This window comes from Mobula birostris, chromosome 1 (genome assembly GCF_030028105.1).
Source record: "Mobula birostris isolate sMobBir1 chromosome 1, sMobBir1.hap1, whole genome shotgun sequence".
Taxonomy (NCBI): domain Eukaryota; kingdom Metazoa; phylum Chordata; class Chondrichthyes; order Myliobatiformes; family Myliobatidae; genus Mobula; species Mobula birostris.
Genome location: NC_092370.1, coordinates 64,197,492 through 64,217,229, shown reverse-complemented (window position 1 = coordinate 64,217,229; position 19,738 = coordinate 64,197,492). Strand labels below are relative to the sequence as shown.

At 38.5% G+C, this 19,738-nt stretch overlaps 1 protein-coding gene across 4 annotated transcripts in view; it reads left to right on the top strand.

Annotated features, from left to right (window-relative positions):
* Positions 1 to 16,912, top strand: part of snx16 (sorting nexin 16) — a 53,156-nt gene extending 36,244 nt beyond the window's left edge. For 3 of the 4 annotated variants that reach the window (XM_072256242.1, XM_072256222.1, XM_072256232.1), the window contains exons 3-8: positions 3,326 to 3,412; positions 8,274 to 8,422; positions 9,965 to 10,034; positions 12,023 to 12,159; positions 13,179 to 13,295; positions 15,491 to 16,912. In XM_072256242.1, coding sequence (XP_072112343.1) covers positions 3,326 to 3,412; positions 8,274 to 8,422; positions 9,965 to 10,034; positions 12,023 to 12,159; positions 13,179 to 13,295; positions 15,491 to 15,596 — 666 coding nt within the window. In that variant the 3' untranslated portion in view covers positions 15,597 to 16,912. Of the gene's footprint in view, positions 1 to 3,325; positions 3,413 to 8,273; positions 8,423 to 9,964; positions 10,035 to 12,022; positions 12,160 to 13,178; positions 13,296 to 15,490 lie in introns of those variants that run through there. The other variant, XM_072256250.1, reaches the window with a different exon arrangement.
* Positions 16,913 to 19,738: the final 2,826 nt, after the last annotated feature.

The following is a 19,738-nucleotide window of genomic DNA, read 5'->3' as shown; positions in this document are numbered from 1 at the left end:
TAGGCCTTACGTAACAGTGAGGTTTCGTAAAGCGAACATTCGAAAAGCGGGGGACACCTGTACTGTTATTTTAGGTTTTATGTGTTATTTGGCATGATTTGGTAGATAATTTTTGGGTCTGCGAACGCTCACAGATTTTTCCCATATAAATGGTAATTGCTTCTTCGCTTTACGACTTTCCCGCTTACGAACCGTTTCATAGGAACTCTCTACCTTCGGATAGCGGGGGAAACCTGTACTATGCTCAGTTCTGATTGCCTCACTATAAAAAGGATGTGGAAACCATAGATAGGGTGCAGAGGAGATCTACAAGGATGTTGCCTGGATGGGGGAGCATGCCCTAGAATAGGTTGAGTGAACTTGGCTTTTTCTCCTTGGAGTGACGGAGGATGAGAGGTAACCTGATAGAGGTGTATAAGATGATGAGAGGCATTGATTGTGTTGATAGTCAAGGGCTTTTCCCCAGGGCTGAAATGGCTTGCACGAGAGGCCACAGTTTTGAGGTGCTTGGAAGTAGGTACAGAGGAGATGTCAGGGTAAGTTTTTTTTTACGCAGTGTGGTTAGTGCGTGGAATGGGCTGCCGGTGACGGTGGTGGAGGTGGATACGATAGGGTCTTTTAAGAGACTCCTGGACAGGTACATGGATCTCAGAAAAATAAGAGGGCTACGGGTAACACTAGGTAATTTCTGAGGTAAGGACATGTTCGGCACAGCTTTGTGGGCCAAAGGGCCTGTATTGTGCTGTAAGTTTTCTATGTTTCTTTCGCTGCCATTCATGCAATTGGGCTTTGCTTTGTGGAAAGTAATGTCTTGTGAGCCCTGCCAGAGTTGTCATGCATCCGATGCCACCTCCATCCTCATTCAAAATTGTCTCTTTGCCCTTGAAATAGCCCTCTGCAAATCATACCTGGTTTTCTGATACAGGCCTGGATCGCTAGAGTTGAATGCCACAGATTTAGCCTTCAGCAGATGTCATATGTCCTGGTTCCTCAACTGCTTTTGGTTTGGGAATGTGCAGTAAGTCTTTGTAGGCACACACTCATCCACATAGGTTTTAATGAAGTTGGTAGCAACTGTAGCATACTCATCCAGATTCGAAGATGAATCCCTGAAAACAGTCCAGTGCACAGATTCAAAGCAGTCCTGTAAGCACTCCTGTGCTTCCTTTTGTCCCTTCCTTCTTGGTCCTCACTACTGGTGCTGCAGTCTTCAGTCTCTACCTATAATCGGACTAGAAGTATAGTCAAGTGATCAGACTTCCTGAAGTGAGGGCGTGGAATAGCATGGTAGGCATTCTTGGTGGTGTAGCAGTGGTCCAGCGTGTTGTTTCCTCTGGTATTGCAAGTGATCTGTTGATGGTAATTGCTTAGTAATTTTTTTTTTTCAGACTGGCCTGGTTAAAATCCCCCAGATTGAGGAAGGCATTAGGGTACGCTGTTTTGTGCATGTTGATCCTATTGCTCAGATTATCTGAAGCCTGATTGACATTGGCCTGCGGTGGAATATACCAAAATGACCCCGGAGAACTCCTGTGGTAGGTAAAAAGGACAGTGCTTAATTGCTAGATATTCCAGGTCTGGTGAGCAGAATTGGGAGAGCACTGGTATATTTGCACACACAGAGTTGATCGTGAGGCATACTCCTCCACCTCTGCTTTTGAGAGTCTATGGATCTATCCTGATGGTGTATGGTAAATTCGTCGATCTAAATTGCTGCATCTGGTATAGGGGTTAACCAGGATTCCGTGAAACAAAGGACATGTGATCCTAATGTTCCTCTGATTCAGCACCCTAGCTCTGAGATTATTGTTTTTTTTTTATTCACAAGAGACTGTACGTTTGCCAGCAAGATAGTCGGTATTGGGAGTTTAAAACCCTGTTTCCTTAAAACGCACTTGTATCCCTGACCTGCAGCTACATTTCCTGCGTGGAATCCTACGAGGATGAATCCGTCCCAAATCAGCATTGTTTCTGTCAGTTTCAAGCAGTGATACTTTGTTTAAATGCATTAAGACATCCTTGACTGTACTCACCTCTCCTAAAGGACATTTAATTCTGAACTTGCATTGCATTTCCCGTATCACAAATGTATCCTCTGGAGAGAAACCAAAATGATGCAAAATATACAGCATAATTTCAAGTTTCTCATACGATTAATCATGTTGCATTAAAGGCCAACAGGCCTTTCACCCTCTGAAAATCTGTACTCTACCTGTGTTCATTTTGATTTGTTTGGGACACAAGTGGCCTTGAACATACTTTTCAACTTAAGCATCGTAATGAAAAGGAGATTGGGTAGACCAGTTGGAAGCATTCACACTGAAGGTAGTGACAAGATTACATGTATAGGCAAAAGAACCCAGAGACAGTGTAAAGAAATGTGGCTGTGTAAGGAAATGTGGCTGTTGTGAATGGCCATATTTGGGTGGTGATTTACATAGCAAGAAAATAGAATTGATTGGCTGTCTCTGCCAGAGACTCGAGATACGTTAAATGACTCCCTGCATGCAAAGTCATATCTGGTAGAGTCATCCAAGATTGACCAAAGAACCTGAGGGTTGTAGGGGCAATGGCATAGAAGTGGAGTTAACCATGATATTATTGAATGGTGAGGTAGATTTACAGGGGAGGCCTACTCCCATTTTCTTGTATCCTTGTTCTATTTCTTTAATTCTGCTTGAATGTGAAGTATCATTGTGTAATGCGTTTATCTTGCACAGCAGTTGGAATGTATTTCAGCTGTTGTGCATGAGTGGGACATGTTTAGTCTTTGAAAGTTTTGCACTTAGAATATTTTAACTGTCTGAGCTTGTTTTATTTCCCTGAACTAAAATTAAAATTTTATTCTCTCTAGTATTGTTGAATACATATACAGAAAAGTGGATTTTGATTAAATAAGTCATAATTTTGAAAGTACCTTTAGTGAAAATGTAAGATGTGTTTGAGGATATTTTATACTTGCACAAAGATATTTGCCCCTCTGCTAATAAAACCATAAGATACGGGAGTAGAGTTGGACTGTTAAAGCTCTGTCTTACTGCAAATGCAAATTTTGATCTTTTAATACAAAATGATTTGCTTTTTCCTGAGTAACCAATGTATTTGTTGCCTATAAAGAAATGAATAAGTCTAAGGATTTGTTCAAAATCCGGATGCCCACCTTGTAGAGGATGGTGCTTGGTAATATATTTTCATTCCTGTATTTTACTTTCACTCAAGAGTGAATTAGACTTGCTTAATTTTGTTTAGCAATGATTTTGAGGTGACTGGGTGTTTGACATGTTATTAAATACTGCGGAGTTAATGCATTACACTTGTGTTATAGGTTTACAAAATACTTGTGAAAAATCATCTGGAAGAAAACTGGGTGGTTTTCAGGAGGTACACAGATTTTTCACGGCTAAATGATAAGGTTTGTACAACTATTTTCCTATTTTATCTACTATCAATAAAACAGAAATATTGATGGCTCTTAATTTCATTAGCAGCAGTTTTGCTGAGTAAGTGCTAGAAATCTTGTGAACCCTGTAAAACTTTCTAATTCTGTATAAAAATAACCTAAAATGTGATCAGATTTTCACGCGTCCTAAAACTAGAGAAAACCTAATTAAGGAAATAACACAGAACATTATACTTGTTTGTTTATTGAGAAAATGATCCAATATTACATATATTTATTGGAAAAGTGTGAACTTTTGCTTTTGATAATTGGTGTGGACCCCCCCCACCGTACAATAACTTCAGGCATATGTTTCTGGTAACTGTTGATCAGTCCTGCACATAGGCTTGGAGAAATTTTAGGCCGTTCCTCCTTTCAACTCTGGGATGTTGGTGAGCCTCCTTGCATGATTGGTGAACTGCTTGCTTCAGCTCCTTCCACAACATGTCTGTAGGATTAAGGTCAGGACTTTGATTTGGCCATTCCAAACGTGAAATTTCTTCTGCTTTAACCATTCTTTGGTAGACCTGTGTGTGTGCTTAGGATCGTTGTCTTGCTGCATAACCCATTTTCTCTTGACCTTCAGTTCACGGACAGATACCCTGATATTTTCCTGTAGAATTTGCTACTATAATTCAGAATTCGCAATTCCATTGATGATGGCAAGCTGTCCTGGTTCCAAGGCAGCAAAACAGGCTAAAACTATGACACTGCCACTGTTTGATCGTCACCAAACATAACACTTCTCATTTAAGCTAAAGTGTTGTATTTTGGGCTCTTATATCCACAGAATATTCTTCCTATAGCCCTTTGGCTTATCCATGTGCTCTTTAGCAAACTTTAGATAGGCAGCAATGTTCTTTTTGGAGGATAGTGGCTTTCTCTTTGCAATCCTGCCATGCACACCATTGTTCAGTGTTTTCCTGATGGTAGGCTCATGAACACTGACATTAGCCAATGCAAGTGAGGCCTGTAACCTATGTTCCCTCTAAGCTGTGCGCATGTGCGTGCACGTTTTTCAACCAGCGCACAAAGGAAATTAATGTGCGCACAAAAGGTTAGTTACCTAAAATGTAGTAATTAATAATTATACTTATTGAAAATAATCTTTTAGCTATATGTCCGCCATCTCAGGCGGACAGTGTTCATATCGTAAGGTTTACAAAGATCTGTTTCAAATCCTGTAGATGGCTTACTAAGTTTTTTATTGAAAAAGATCAGTCAAATGACCCTGTGGCTAAATACTGTCACAAGAAATTGACAAAATATCACAAACAAAATAGCTTTACAGGTTTTAAGTGATGTTTTTGATGAACTGGCTGCACTGTGCAAGATTCTGCAAAAGAGTGGCCTGACACCAATTGATTCACTTCATTTTGCACAAGGCAAAATTAACAAGATCTCCCTACCTTCTGTCCAAGACCTCTTTCAGAGTCGATGCCTCCAGAAGACACGGCACATCATTAAAGACCCCTCACACCCTCTCCATGAACTGTTTGTTGTTCTGCCATCAGGCAAACATTACAGGAGCATCAAAACTAAAACCACAAGGCTACTAAACAGCTTCCTCCCACAGGCAGTCAGACTGCTAAATAGCTGCTCCACCTGACTCTGCTTTGGACACTTTTAACTTGCACTGGACACTTATAACTCATTTTAACTGACATGTGGCTGTTGTGTTTTACTATTTATTGTTATGTTTATTATTTAGTGTTGCGTTTGTTATGTTATGATTGCACTGCCCCTGAGAAATGCTGTCTCATTCCGCCCTGCAGAGCTGATGTATGGTTAGAATGACAGTAAAGTTTTTTGAATCTTGAATCTTTGAATTGAAGCAGTATCTGGGAGACAATGTTTCGTGGAGTGACAAAAGTTAAATTTTTGCTAAGCCAACAACATGAAGAAAACATCACAGTACATAAAGTTCGCTGTTGTCTTATATAAATAGTCTTTGTGTTCATTTAGAAGAAAGGTTTCCTGAAGATGAGGTACAAGAATGGTCAGCTTTTGATTTCTTCGCAATTGCAGATTGTGACTTCACATTTGGCGATGAACAAGTTAATGCCTTGTATCTAAAATATCATGATTTTCTAACTGAAAATACTGTAATAGTTTTAATGATTTCAAATTTTCCATGCAAGAGAAAATTAAATCCAAACTGATTTCAAACTTGCTCAAATGGTGGCATTTGTACTTCAAAATGAACAGTTTTGCCACCCTGCACAGTTGATGGACATTGAGGGAGCCTTTCTTGCATCTAGTGCGGACTGTGAGCGAGGTTTTAGCCAATGAATCAACTTAAAAGCAAGCTGAGAAATCGTTTAGGTGAATGTCATTTGGATATGTTAATGAGAATCAAAAGCTATCAATTGGATGGAAGTTCTGTTAGTCTAGATAGTTTACAAAGAATGGGTAAATGCCAAAGACAGGAGAGAGAAAAAATAACTGAGTGACTTAAATATGTATGTTATTTTGTTATTCTGTGCAGTTTTATGTCAAATATTTTGTAAACCTACATAAACTGTGCCATGTGTGCATTCAGTTCGCACATACTTTTGTCACAGGAAAAAAAAATCTGCATAAAAGATTTTTGTGCACACTGACTACTAAAAATTAGAGGGAACATTGCCTGTAGCTCCTTAAATGTTACCCTGAAGTTCATTGTGACCTCATGGAATATTATATGCCATGCTCTTGGTGAGTTTTTTTTTTGGGTTGGTCAGCTGCTACTCAGGAGAGTAACAACACTGAATTTCATCCATTTGTATATCATCTGCCTGACTCTAAATTGGTGGAGCCCAAACTCTTTAGAAATGGTTTGGCATCTCTTTCTAGCCTGGTGAGTATCAAAACTTTTTTTTTCCCCAGAGGTCCTCAGAAATCTCCTTTGATTGAGGTGTGGCACAATTTGAAAAATCTTGTAGTGAAGATCAGACTTTGATAGTGAAGACCCAGGTTTATGTTCTTTAAATTGGGCAGGGCTTCCCATACGTGAATGTCATCCCATTGATTGAAACACCTGGCTCTAATTTCCCCTTTAAATCAACTGAATCCTAAAGGTTCCCATACTTTTTTTCTAACAAGTACATGTAATATTCGATCATTTTTCTGAAATGTTTTTGTATTATTTAATAGATTCTCCTTAGTTTTTGACTTGTAAGACCTGTACACATTTTAGGTAGTTTATGTGGAAATAGAGAAAATTCTAAAGGGTTCACAAACTTTCTAGTACCACTGTAGATTTACCATTCAGCCAACGAACAATTTTAATCCCAACTGAATTGACATTACCTAGCATGCATGTCAATAAATTTGAACGTTTAAAGTTAAATTTAATTTGACGATTAGAATTAGCTGTTTGGCAGATGCTTCTAAATACTTATTTCACCTAATATTACACAGTTCAAATATTTGAAGTATATGTGCAGTAATCTGTATAGGTATTAATCTATCTTAAAATAGTCAAGTAAATGTTGCATCAAGAGGAAAAGAAAGAAAGAGTAGTTATCATTGTCATCAAGATGCCTTAAAACTCATTGCATTCTAAATCCCCAGCAGAACTAAGCAAGTGAGAAAAAAGCCATTTGTCAGTCATGCCTGTCAAAGGAAGACTGGCTTGTGGAGTCCAGTGGCCTAGTGATGACCTGGTTTTTAGTTGTAGGATTGTCCTTAGCTCAAAAATCTTTGTCATGCATTTCGCAAAGCAGAGTTATTCACTGATTTTATTCCACTTATGTCCTTTAACATCTCTGATGACGAAGTAGCATATTTTGACCTGCAGCAAGATCTGGTTAGCGTTCAGGTTTGCTTCAAGAACGGCCAACAATGTTCCTGCAGCAAACATACCAGATAGGGATTTTAAAGAAACCCAAACTATCTTCCCTTGAAATACAACTGCAATTCTTAATCTACTAATCAACTGCCAGTATCTTCATAATTACTCTGACCTTGAGCTTAACTGCACTAAAATGTATTTGCAGCTTTATATTTGTGGGGAAAGGCTAGTTACTTTTGTAATCACCTGTTTCAAAATCTATTGACTATCCATGTAATTATGATTAATTCCAAGTTAACAGTGGGATTATAATCACCCAAATAGTTGATTGTCCATAATATCAAGAAGTTCAGCATCAATCAGGACTAAAATATTATTTGAAAATTATTGCGTATCGCTAATAGTGTTGTAAATATATTCATTTGTTATTTAAATTATTCTGCGAGCTTGCATTATTTTCTCCTGTCAAAAATACATGTAGCTTGTGTATCTACAAGGCTTTAAAATGGCATTTAATTTTCAGAAACTGACAGTCACGAACATTTGCTTTGAAGGCTTGTGACATTTGGCGGGTTAGTTTGATTCTACATGGCCTTCAAACCAAGTTTGTCAATTTGAGTTAACTTTTTCTGTACAGTTGAAAGTCTTATTAAGTGACCTCATTTATTAAATCACTCAGGCATTATGATTAATAGAAAAGTTGGAATGTTGCTAGCATTTATGAAATGGAGGTGATTCAAGAAATTTAAATACAAGCTATCTTTAAATTAAGTTCATTTTGTAGTCGTGCAAATCTTAGATTTAAGATCTAATATAAACTATTTTTCATAGGTTGTCAAAATGTTGCTCACCAAAGCAGCTTAAGTATTATAACAGAAACTATATAGTTTTATATATCGCACCTTTTTTGCATTTGGTAAGATATGCAAATAGCTTCATTGACCACAATTTGACAGAGGATATCAAGCAATATCTGGAATGAATGATAAAAGCTTGACCATTGAGTTGGGCTTTAAGGAACATTTGGAGAAGTAAAATTGTTCTTCAAATTTCTTTCAGTTGAAGGAGATGTTTCCTGGCTTTCGTCTCGCACTTCCTCCCAAACGTTGGTTCAAGGATAATTACGACCCTAATTTTCTTGAAGAACGTCAACTTGGCCTTCAAGCATTTCTGCAAAATCTAGTAGCTCACAAAGATATTGCTAATAGGTATGTGAGGTAGTTTAAGTTTGATGTGCACAATTGGATCTTTGGTTTTAACAGGACAAATTGTGGCGTGATACTTGTTCCTCTGAATAGATGAAAGGCATAACTTTGCCTTAATTTAATCAGCTCATTTGCCAATTTGCATTGCCAAGTGATAACAAATAATCAGCTCTGAAACCAGCATTAACAGGGAGTTCTGCCAGTTTGCAATAGTGTTTCAAGATGTTCAGAATCACTTGGAGATGGAAACATCAAGATGACAGACAAGTAGAAAATCAGTAATGTTCATTTCTTTCTACACCACATTTACAAATAAAGGCACAAAAACAAGCAACCTGTAAATGTGCATGATCTGGCACGTGCTGCTTTTAACCACAATTGCTTGACAGTGACCGTCTTGGTCCATTACAACAGTGGTCCCCAACCACCGGGCCGTGAGCATGTGCTACTGGGCCGCGCAGAAACGATATAAGTCAGCTGTACCTTTCCTCATTCCCTGTCACGCACTGTTGAACTTGAACACCACCACCACCCCTGAACTTGAACACCACCACCACCCCACCCCCCCCCAGGGTCGGGCGGTCTGCGGTGCGCAGAGGGTTGTAGACCCATAAGTTAATAAAATATTCAAAATGCATGTCGTGCTCAGCATAGAAAACAGTAAGCCTGTTCTCCAGTTGCTTTAGACTTGTTACTAGATCAAGATTTCAGAAAAACTCCTGTGGTAGCTAGTTTGCCCTGGCTATTCCGTGTAAAAGCACCCTACACACTGACATTTGGGACTTGTGGGCTTGTGCAGTCTGTTGCCCTCGCAGTTCGTTGCTTACAAAGCTAGGCAGGGAGTTAAACACCTCAAATCATCTGAGCCCGAAAGCTTTCTTCAAGGTTTTAAATGAGAGAACTTTGAAACTGTGGGCAGTTAAGTAAAATGCATATTAGATTCGGTACAGAATTGTCACGCACCTTAATATACAAATATTATCGATTCTTCTCATGGTCAGTGTTGAGCAAGGCAATGCACACATGTAACATTCTACAGCTATGCCATGGACTAGAGTGAACTTGTGGAGTAGTGATAGTTTAATAGCAATAAACATGATACTTCCTTGAATGTACATGTACTAATTGCTTACCAGTATTAAAGTTTAAGACTCAGATACTGCTGTTTCAAGGGCACATAAAGAGTGAATGGAGATTAATGTTTTTCTACCTTGTTTGCTCTAAATCAAAATCCAAATTAACCCGTGCAGGAAATGATCCCAATAAACAGCTTACAAACAGGAAGTGATTTTGACACAAAAAGAACTCCATGCAAAATGAACAGTACTTCTAGAGGTGGAACAGGTACTGAGTCCCATTATTTTGACCCAAGGGAAGGAACACTTCTATATTGTGATGGGGGAGAATTTGTCAGTATTGTGTTCTTGGATCATTCGAGGTGGTAGCCTTGAGATATGTTCAGAGTTAAAATCAAATGCTATCAAAACTAGATCTTGTAAAAGTTACTTTAATAAAATCAATTAACATTGTTTTTTGTTCTTCCAGCACTTCAGTGAGAGAGTTTTTGTGTCTAGATGATCCACCAGGTCCCTTTGACAGTTTAGAAGAGAGTAGGGTAAGTTTTTGTTTCATTATCAGGGTGTGTGAGTGGGCTTTGTACAAATGTCATTTTATTTTTTGTAGACATTGAAGATTGTTAGGAGAGGCTGATATTGATACAACTGGTTCTAATATAACATTGGGCAGGGTTATGCAAGTCACAAACATAGCCAGATTTTAGTGGAGAAGTAAGACTGAAGTTTTACTAAAAATGTTAACTGAGCTGTACTGTTATTTGATCTTAGTTCCATTGACAGTGCTTGGACGTTTTTTTTTACTAGTACTGTAGAAGTTGGTTGAAAATAGTGCATGGTTAAGTTTGGGAGTAAAAGGATTTTGTATTTATACTTGCATAACTGTCAATGTGGGTTCCAGATTTGTTAGTTTTGCTCGTGCTCTTTATGTGAATAAGTGGAGGTTAATGGGTATCAATTGTTTACATTTCAGACTTAAATTGTAGCTGTCTTTTGTGGAAATTTAAAACTAATGAAATCAAAATCTTGAATTATTTCAAAGTTAGATATAATTTAGTGCTTCCTATTAGAGTACCAACATCCTAATTGTAACTTACAAAGTTCTTTGTTCTTTCTAGGAGTGTATATACAGTAGACTGATCTATTTGAATTTCAGGAACCTTGATTGTATGATTTTTTTTTTGCTCTTTGTTACTTGTGCTGATTCCCTTAATAAAGTTTACAAAATGTTCTCCAGTGAAGCACAAATTTGTGCTCCTTTGACCATGTGGTAATGTTGCTATTAAAGTTCGAAATAAATTTATGTCACTATGTACATTCCTGAAATTTGTTTTTGTGGGCATACTCAATAACTCCAATAGCCGTAATAGAAGCAATGAAAGACTGCACCAACTGGTTATACAACCAGTGTGCAAAAGACAGTGAATTGTGCAAATACAAAAAAGAAAGAACTAATAAACAATTACTATCAAACAGGAGATGAAGAATCCTTGGAAGTGAGTCCTTAGATTGAGGGAGCATCTCAATGTTGGGGCAGATGAAGGTATTAATAGGGTAAATGCAAGCAGGCTGTTTCCACTGAAATTGGGTGAGACTACAACTAGAGGTCATGGGTTAAAGGGTGAAAGATAAAATGTTTAAGGAAAGCATAAGGGGAGAAACATCAGTGGTCAAAATATGGAATGAGCTGCCAGTGCAAGTAGTGAGTGTGATTTTAATTTCAACAATTAAGAGAAGTTTGGATAGGTACATGGATGGGAGGGATATGGAGGGTGATGGTCCGGGTTCAGGTCATGGGATTAAGCAGTTTAAATAGTTCAGCCTGGACTAGAGGGGCCAAAGGGCCTGTTTCTGTGCTGTAGTTTTCTATGACTCTATTGTTAAGGAGTTTTGTGTAGTTTTGATCACTTTGATATAGGAAAGATGTTAAACTAGAAAGAGTGCAAAATGATTGACCAGGATGTTGCCTGGACTTGGGGGTCCTGAGTTAGGAGGAGAGGGGGAGGTTGTGTAGACTAGCCTTGATTCCTGGAAGTGGAGAGGCTTGTTGGAGGTTTAAAGCATCTTCTGCCTGTGCTTTCACAGTGAGACGTGCTTCTTAACCTCTATCAGCTCCTGGGTGTGGTCGGGGAAGTAAAAGGCATAGGCTTAAATTCAGAGGCGTGCAATTTAAAGTGGGTATCAGGGAAGGCAGTTTCATGCAAAGTAATGTGCTGCCAGAAAATGGTTGATGTGGGCACATCAGCAATGCTAAAAGCCATCTAGATAAGTTCATGGATAGAAGCGCTTTCGTGGCCTGTAGTCCTAATGCAGTGAGCACGTTGGATAACACAGTCAGCATGGCTGAGTAGTGCTAAAGGGTTTGCTGGTATACTTAAGAATAGCTCAAGTCTATAGCATTTGTTAAAAGGTCCTTAATCCTCTAGATTAATCATTGTCCCTTTGACATATTTTCAAATTTTGTATTGCAGTTGTAATAAGAGCAGAATTTAATGAAAAATGTAGAATATTAAATGTTGCCCCTCCACAGGCATTTTGTGAAACCTTGGAAGAAACTAACTACAGACTACAAAAGGAACTTGCTGACAAACAGAAAGAAATTGAATCTTTGAAGAGATTATTGGAAGAAAAGCATCTTCATGTAGAATTTTTAGAAAATAGAGTAAGGTATTAAAACTTAATGGAGTCTGTTTATTTTTGTGAATTGTAAATGTTATAAGCAGCTGTCTTTTTTTAAATCACTACTTCAATAATGAGGTCATTCAGTTTTCATTCAATCATTAAATTATACAGCTGTGTACTTGGGTTTAGGGGTATCTGGTTGACTGCAAAAGTGTCAGAATTGGATTGAGGGGTGAATCTGAATTGTGATTTAACCAGATTATTGGAAGTAGTTTCTGGAACTTCAAGATCAAATCATGAAAACTACTGCTTTAGCATTTGATTTCCAATGGCTTTGTTTAAAAACTCTGGCAATAGTGTGAGGACATGGTTCACCTTCCTTTAATTCTACAATTACAGAAACTTTTTTTTAAAAAAAAAGCTTCATCATGTAGCCTCAGAATACCACTTCGTGTCATTTTAGGTTTCTGTTGCTTTGTTGTCTTAACCGGTTCTGAATCCTGAAACCTAACAGCATTGAGGGATCCCTTCACCAGGGAACTGTAGCAGTTCATAACCATCTTAAAGAAGATGGGAGGGGGGAGGGTAATAAAATGCTGGCCTTGCCTCTGATGCCTGAAAATGACAACTGGAATATGAGGAACCTTTTGAAGATCATTCCATTGCTGTACAATGATGCTGGATTGTACAACAGTTCAAGTGGGTTCTTGACAGCTTTTGAAAAGAATTGCAGAATCTTCAGCAATTGTTTAATTTTTATTTTGTATATTCTATGGTGAAAGCTTAGACTTTTTTCCTTTCCCTATCTGAGCATCAATAATTGAACAAGTGGCACTGTACACACGCTTCTCAAGTTCAGAGAAAAGCCATCCCTTGATAATTTAAAAATCCTTCTCAATCATTCTGGTTGGTTTGCAAGATCTTTTTATTTGAATTGATGTTCTGCTTTTTTGCTTCCTTTGTCATATTGTGCCAGACTCAATATAAAGTGCACCATATGCAGTAGAACTAGGTGCACAAATTCACAGTAGTACTTCTATATTGACATGTATTTTCTTTTATAGGGAATTAAGCTTGGAACAAGAAAACACCCGTAGGCCCTCTGGGCAGGACAGTGAATGTAGTGGGGAAGTTGAGTCCTCGGCTATAGAAGCTGACCAAGCTGTAATAGAGGATAACAGGTAGCAATATGCTTGATCTTCCTCCTTGGGTTTTATTTCCTTACACATGTATACTTAAAATGGCGTTCAACAATCTTTCACACAGATAAAATAGACTGTCCCAATAGCCTGGAAGTTGTAATAGAATATCTTAATGATTCCTGAGGGTTGGAAGAAACTGATGTCTGGAAACTATATTCTGCCACTTGCAGAGATTGGGCCAAGGGAATCTTTGAATATCAGGATAAGAGGTTGAAATCAGGATAAGAGGTTGGCCATTTAGAAATAAGATGCAAGATGCCTTGGGCTTAAATCTTTGAATTTCAAAGAGCTGTAGATGTTCAGATATTCAGAACATCTTAGCTAGGACTCTGGGCACACAGTGGATTCTGGTTAATTGAGCCATCAGTTTATCGGAGCATTCGTTTGTTTAGGACAACTCTTGAAGAACAAAAGCTAATCAAGAAAATTGCTAGGATTTTCTTCAATTATTTGGAACACTATACCACTTAATTGAGGCAGGAGACCGTTGCTGAACAGGTTCTAAATAGTGGCAGTCATTGGCACTTGTGTGGCGTTAGATGCTATGCCATGCTTAGAGCTATCAATTTTTAAATGGCGTCAGATGCGTGTTTGTGTTCAAAAAGCAGTTTTTTTTTTGCCACTGATATTTGGCAAGGGATAAGCAGTAAGCAAATTCAGAACTATTTGCTCATTACGGTTCCTAGCATTCAGACTTGGAAATGCCAGAAATGTCTCGGAGTGAAAATGAAACTATTTCACAACAAGTTAGGAACTACGAACAACTTAAAGGTATCAATAATCATATTGAATATTACAATGAAAATGAAGATCTGGAGGATACAATCATCAATAGTATTTTATGAAGGCATTGCTGATTTTGTTCATAGCGTACACTGGATGAATTTTTCCATTGATTACTGTTGGAAACTAATTAAGTTTTATGGTAATGTTCTAATTTCTGTATTTTAGAAATATGTTATTCAGTTTTCTATACCATTTTTTAACTATTTCACAATTCACTATAGAATACAATTTGCTCTGGGAATTTATTTGGGGAGGTGGGGGAAATGGGAAAGGATAAAACAATTCAGCTCTAACTCATTTCTTGACGTATCCACAAATTGACTTCACTTTGTATATTAAAAATAATCAGCTGGACTACCTGGAACACCTCCCCCAACACCCTGTAACACAAGTTGCCAGTAGTGAAATGGGTTATATATTGATTTCCTCCCTCTCCCTTCTCTACTGCTTGATGAGGGTAACTTTCTTGTGGATTCTGACTTGCTTCCAGCCAAGAGTATAGTACTGTACACTTCGAAGTGCACCAGTTCCACAAAGTACAAAACTCCAATTTCGTACTGTTCAGAAATTCAAATGATTTGACATGCTCACTTCTGACCTTACGGAGCCCCTGGGAAACTTGTCATGCTGTGTAACATCTTCTGAAAGTGAATTCAAATGAGCCATCCTATCAGTTCTTAGAATAATGATTGGTCCAGTGTCTTTCAAGTACTGTCACCTAAAAGTTCTAAGGTTGTGAATTCTCAGAAGCTTAAGATTATATAGTCATCAAAATAATGTGGTTGTTCAGACCCTTAACAATCATCCAGAGTGTTGTTTGAATTCTCATTTTAGTTTGGAATTTTTCACTTAGTTTTTCACCAGTGGAATTATTTTCAGTCTGATTCTCAAAGCCAAACTCATGATTTGACAGACTGCTGCCCCCTGTGAAGCAATATGACTTTTGCCCTATCTGTGCTGATTTTAATCTTTGCTCACTTGTGTATTATTTTTCTTGCAGACTATATTTGTCTCTTTGCCTAGATTTTGGTATGTGTGGAGAGATTGTAAACCAAGAATGACCATTTAACATTAACATGAAAGAAAATCCTGTCTGTTGAGTGAATTTTTGTTTACTGCATTTCCTACAAGTGCAACCTCATTTCAAAAAGTGTCTTTATCATTGGTTGTAAAGAGCTTTGTTCCTGCCAATGCAGTCTGTCCTCAATATTCTGCCTTGAAGTTTCAAGTAGTTGCTGAATAGGAACTGAATATGGAAAAAAGGCCCAAAGTAGTATATGTGGAGAGGAAAACATCTGTGAACTTTGTCTCATTCCATTTAATGCCACTTTTAGGGAAAGGTGCTGCTATTTGCATTTCTGCTCTCAATTTGTTTAATAATTTTTCAGTTTAGGGATGGAGTCTGATAAAGAACAATCCACAGCCTGCCAGAATAGTCCTATAACTGAAACTTCATCAGTAGAAGAAGCCCAAGCTGCTGAAGAAGACAAATAGAACACCAAGCATTAGTATTTGTTGACGCTGATGTTTAATCTTGCTGATAATATATTATAACAATAGCTGTAGCTGGAATACAGCAAAAGGCTTTGTCTCTTATTTGTTACCTGTGTACATTTTTAGGATTTGTTGTTCTACAATTAAATATTGAAATATTTTTGCTTGATGCAACAGATTTATTAATCTGCCCTGCTAGGCTACCTTGTGCAATTAAGAATAGCTCAATCATTTATTTACAAATTGAGCTATTGGTTCTTCTGCGGATGCATTCTGTCTTGTAGCATTTGAGTTTTCTGTAAGTTGCATTCAGTTTGCATCTGGAAATATGCAGGAATAAGTTTTGTTAACTTGCATTACACAGTGATGCAAAGTAATTGAAGCCATAGTTGCCCTGCAACATGCAGGCAAAGTAATTTTCCAAAACTAAATAAATAGACAAGTCTGAATGTTCTACATACGATGATATTGGGTTTCTTTAAAGCTAAAGTGCTGGATTTTAATGGGTCTCTGTAGAGTAGACTAATTTAAGCTGAATGCTTAAATGTTCTCAAGCAATGCAGTTTGTTTAAGCGAATGGACACAAGCACAGCGTGTAAATTTTTTTTAGTTATCTCAGTTAAACATTTTACATTTTTATTGTAAGCATACATTCAATTTTGTCACTTTTCCAAACTAGCTGGAATTAATCTAAAGATTTGATTTGACAATCCCAAAATGTATGGCTGTGTTTGCAAAGTTTTGACAAGGAAACAACATTCACAGGTCACATGGTGCATGTTGTCTTTCAGTGTCCAAGTGTCATTTGTAGAAGATGCTTTCAATATATGGTGCCTTTTAACTATTGTTAAAATCAAAGCAACGAGTTTTGCTTCACTAATGTTGGTTCATTAAACTGCATGTCTTGGTTATGCAAAGTGCCTTGTTTTACAGGATTTGCAGGAGTGGTGGCCACATTTGTCAATTGATTTTATTTCAGAATTCAGTGTAGTATGTCAGAACTGCCTTTTTTTTTTAAATAGGATGCATTTTTAATTTATGCTAGTAATTTGGATTCAGTTGCAAATCCCCTAAAGATGGACATTTAATTGGATTGTGGGTGTAATCTTCCACTGAAAATCTTGGGGTTATGTTTTGTTATACATCGTGTGCCAAATTTGTGAAGATTTTACTGCATGACTTAAAATACAGGCAACCATGTGGCTACCCACCATGTTAAGAACATTTTGTGTAGAAACAAAGCTTTCTGAAATTTGCATGTTTGAATTAAAGAAAATGCTGTTTCATTTTAAAATAAAGATTCTTTTGCCACTTGATATTTGGTGATCCTTGACTTTCAATAATCATGACTACTTCAGGTACCCTCTTAATACTACTAAAACTTAATTTTCTCAGACATTGTTAAGTGATAGTTTAGATTAATTATAGATGATCGTTTGATCTTGGATCATTATGATAACTAGGCTGCAAATGAAGAAGATGGGTGGAGAGAAATCCAAAAAGCTAGAATTTTTGAAATCCATTATGGATAAAGTTACAGAAACCACCACTTGTAAATATAAATAATCTGTTGAAATGAAATGAATATTATGGCCTATTGAGATACTTGGCCAATCTAATTCACCAATTAACATTAGTGTTTGAAGTTGCTAAGACAATTCGTAGTGGTTTGATTTTTGAAAACTTGATTTTCTTTCAGATGATCAAAACTTGTAACAATTATCCATTGCATATATAAAAAGTTTGGTGGTTATAAAATCAGCCTGGTGATGAGAGAAGAAAGGACCTTTCAGAGTAGCACAGCACCAAAACAAGCCCTTCAGTTCAACTAGTATATGGTGATGTGTCCTTCCTACTAGGTAGATACTTGCTTGATCCCAAAGGAAACTGGTGTTACAGTAGCAGCATTACAAGTGCACAGATGTAAATATTAGAAGAGAAATAGAAAGAATGAAAGTTGTTTCAAACAGTCTAATAGGTCTTACAGGAGGGGAACATCGCTTCCCCAGCTATAGATTGACTCATTATAGAGTCTAATGGCTGAGGATAATAAAGACCTTGGCACTCTTTGGAGCAGCGCAGTTTTAGTCTGTCACTGAAAGTGTTCCTCTGTTCAGCCAAGGTGGCATACAGAGGGTGAGAAACATTGTCTAGAATTGCCAGGATATTTCCATAGGGTCCTTTGTTCTACCACAGCCTCCAGTGTGTCTAGTTTGACTTATATAACAGAGCCAGCCTTTCTAATCAGTATATTGTGCCTGTTGGAATCACCTGTGATGCCATTGCCCCAGCACACCACAGCATAGGAGATAGCTCTGGTGCCAACGGACTGGTAGAACATGTGAAGGAGAGGCCTACATACTCCAAAGGGCCTCAGTCTCCTGAGGAAGTGGAGGTGACTCTGGCTCCTCTTGAATAAAGCCTCTGTTGGTTCTCTACTCAAGTCTGTCATCCAGGTGCTTGTAGGCCCTCACCACATCCATGTCTTCAACTCAGTAGTAACAAGAAGCAAGCAGGCTTAGTCTTCCTAAAGTCCATCACCATCTCCTTTTGTCTTACTGATGTTGAGCGGCAGCTGATTCAGCTTGCACCATTTGACAAAGTCCTCCACCAGGGCCCTATATTCATCATCCTGTCTTCCCTTTATACACCCAACAATTGCTGAGTCAGAGAATTTCTGGTTGACATGACTTGGTGTTGTCTCTAAAGTCTGTGATATACAGGGTAAACAGGAAGGGAGCCAATATAATCCTATGTGGAGCCCTGTTGCTGCTTATAGCCATGTCTGACACACAGCTCTGAAGCCACAAAAACTGTGGTCTGCCAGTCAGGTAGGCCATTATCCAGGATGTGATGGAAGTGCCATTCTTCATTGAACAGGGCTTTTCCTCCAGCAAAGAGGGCTGTATGGTATTGAAGGCACTTGAAAAATCAAGACATGATCGTCACAGTGCAGCCTTGCTTACCAAATAGGAGTAGGTTCTGTTCAGCAGATAGATGACAGCATCATTAACTCCAATGTGCTCTTGGTAAGCAAAAGACAGGGGCATCCAGGGCAGATCTGACCAGGGATCAGAGGTCAGCCAGCACCAGCCTCTCTAGGGTCTTCATGATGTGAGGTCAGGTCCACTGGAATTCAAGACTTTCGATTGGCCCTTGGCTACTGGGACCACACATGTTTTCCACACAGTCAGGACCCTTTCGAGGCTGTGAATCAGATTGAAAATGTGCTGGAGAACTCCACACAACTTAGGACCTTGGGGTTCACACCATCTGGTCCAAATGCTTTGCCGTGTCTGAGTTTCCCCTGAGCCCTTCTCACCTGCTCAGTAGTGAACCTGAGTCCATGATGACTGGGGAGTTGATGGAAGGTGGGGACGAGAGCAGTTGGTATATGGAGGTGTGGATTGTAGGTGCAGGGCAAGGATGTGATGCAGATGGTTGTAACCTGTGTTGTTCGTCCACACGTTAAATTGGAGGGGGGAGGGGGGGAAGAGTTGGTGCAGAGGGAGTATTGGTGCCTCTGCCCCTGGACTGATGTGCTGGTAGGGGCGTCGGTGTGAACTAGTTCCATTTGCCTGTTTTGGCCCATAACCCACCAAGCCCTCCCTCTCCATGTCAAACCAATTATCTCAAAAATGTTAGAAATATACCTGCTTTCTCTGGCAGCTCATTCTAGATACTTACTACCCTTTATGTAAAGAAGTTTCCCCTCAGATCCCTTATTTAAATTTTTCCCTTGTAGCTGTGTCCCCTGGCTTTGGATTCCCCACCCCTTGAGGAAAAGAGCTTATCAATACCCTGGATGATTTTATTAAGATCCATTATAGCCAACTTCTCGCTATAACACAGGCCTTCTAATCCAGATAGCATTATTCAATCCCTTTTGCACCTTCTCCATCTTGACAATGTCTTTTCTGTAACAGGCTGATCAAAACAGTACACTGCTCAAAGTGCAGCTTTACCAATAATGTATACTATATAACTGTAACATAATGTTCCTACTCCTAAACTCATCCTGACTGAAGGCCAGCATGCCAAATGCTGCTTTCACCACCTTGTTTACTTCTACAGCTGCTCTCTGAATTATTCACTTGGACTCACAGGGCCCTCTGTTGCACAACACTCATTAGTGCCCTGTC